General features: G+C 50.6%; 1 protein-coding gene across 1 annotated transcript; it reads right to left on the bottom strand.

Annotated features, from left to right (window-relative positions):
• Window positions 1–623: 623 nt before the first annotated feature.
• Window positions 624–1,508, bottom strand: LOC119341649. Its single transcript, XM_037613518.1, has one exon. It carries the CDS (start codon window positions 1,461–1,463, stop codon window positions 933–935), a length of 531 nt encoding a protein of 176 aa, XP_037469415.1. The 5' UTR covers window positions 1,464–1,508; the 3' UTR covers window positions 624–932.
• Window positions 1,509–1,863: the final 355 nt, after the last annotated feature.

The following is a 1,863-nucleotide window of genomic DNA, read 5'->3' as shown; positions in this document are numbered from 1 at the left end:
CTCCCCCGGGGTTCCATTTTTCATTCAAAACGAAACCAGAGTAAAAACCGTTCAGATCCTCAACGTTCTACCAAGTTCAAAGCTACAAAAACAGAAGGAAAGGAATCTGGGGGAGCCAACAGCCCCAAAGTACAGCTTATTACAGATCCCTAAAGTTCAGGCCAGTGCCCAAAAGCTCGAGAGACGAGTAGAAAACGCTCTTATATTATGGGACGGAGGGAGTATCTTTAAGCACCATATTTCACTATCAGCATAGACATCATATACATGGCTTTATAGTAGGCACTATATATGTGTTAATCTCATTTCAAACGCAACCAAACGCTATGAAGCTTCTATTACAACTATGATACCTAGGAGCATAGTTAACAGGAAACTTAGTTGACAAATACTTAGTGGAGTATCTATCATCGGCCACATGTTAACTACACTTACACCTTGCATAATTATTTTGACTAACTAACAGTAACAACAAGTATAGCACTTGTTCCTTGTTCCTTATTCCTAGAAGTGCAATATAGATGTCAATTGAGCAGTGCAAACACTCTGAAATCTGACCAACGTACTGTGACCAGAAAAACATAATTTCGACAATAGCTTCCGGACTGCCATAGATCAAGAGCACTCTGAACTATATACTTGTACCTTCAGATCAGATGCATCAGCAAAAATTCAGAATAAAACCATACTCCAGGGAGCAACAATTTGTTCTACCACGTCATTCCTGATTATGCATATACTCCGATTCAATCATCGAGAGGATTTTCCACGCAATGAACAAAAAAAATGCAAGCTAAAGTTGTAACATCTTGCTATATGCAGCTACGTACTGCTGTTCCAATCCCGAACAATGACCTGATTAGGCAAGCAAAAAATAATCTGATGGACTGAACGAACCCGTCAGCCGTGCGACGATCCCCATGGCGAAGCCACTACCACTGCCGCCGCGGTGGCTTCCGGGCTTCGGCCAACTTGGCGAGGCGGCGGAGAACGTCGGCCCTGAGAGCATCGAGCGCCGTGGCGAACTCGGGCAGCTCTGCCTCCCGGAGCGCGTCCACATCCACCTCCCACCAGTGCGCCCTCCCCTGTTCCTCCTGCGCTGCCCTGACCTTCTCCGCGACGGCGCGCAGCCGCGCCTGCTCGTGCGCGACCTGCGCCTCGATCCACCCCACCTCACGCCTCACCGCCGCCACGCGCGCCGCGGCCTCGTCCACCGTCTCGGTCCCGACGTCGGCGTCGAGGAAGACACTGCTGAGGACGGAGTCGAGGGTGGGGTTGCCGAAGAGAAGGGGTTTGCCAACTGCGGTGAAGGCGAGGATGGCGAGGTGGGGCGCGAAGAGCTCGGAGACCTCCCAGGCGTCCTGGACGAGCCTGTCGTGGCGGTACTTGATCCTCTCTCGCAGCCTGGCCCGGGTGCGATCCCCGCCCTGCCGCCGCCGCTCGGTGCCCCTCGCCGTCGCCATTGCTTCGGCGGCGATCCTTACTCCAGATTGCTTTGCTTTGGGGTACGAAATGGGAACGGGACCTTTTGTTGGAGGTCACACAAGCAGACAAGCTTTATTCTTCCGAGAGCGTGCGCACATTGACATGAGGGCATGGTACAATGCAAGTATCACCTTCCTAAGAAAAATTCTAAAATCACGGGCTTTTTACAGAGTTTTACCAGTCTCTTTCCTAATCAATTTTCTCCTCTCCTGATTTTCAGTGGGGATAGGCCCCTCACGTTATATGTACGTTATGTATGTGCAATCACAAGATGCCATCTAAGCCACTTCGTTGATTCCGTAACCCATCGTCCGTGCGTATAGCATGCCGCCCTCTAGTGCCTCATCTCTTCCACATGAATGGGGCACTATTTAGTTT

This window comes from Triticum dicoccoides, chromosome 7B, assembly GCF_002162155.2.
Source record: "Triticum dicoccoides isolate Atlit2015 ecotype Zavitan chromosome 7B, WEW_v2.0, whole genome shotgun sequence".
Taxonomy (NCBI): Eukaryota; Viridiplantae; Streptophyta; class Magnoliopsida; order Poales; family Poaceae; genus Triticum; species Triticum dicoccoides.
The sequence above is the reverse complement of the archived record's forward strand: the minus strand, read 5'-3'. Positions and strand labels throughout refer to the sequence as shown.

What these genes read in the sequence shown, in the direction of transcription:
- LOC119341649 (XM_037613518.1), bottom strand. Translation starts at nt 1,463, where the DNA reads ATGGCGACGGCGAGGGGCACCGAGCGGCGGCGGCAGGGCGGGGATCGC.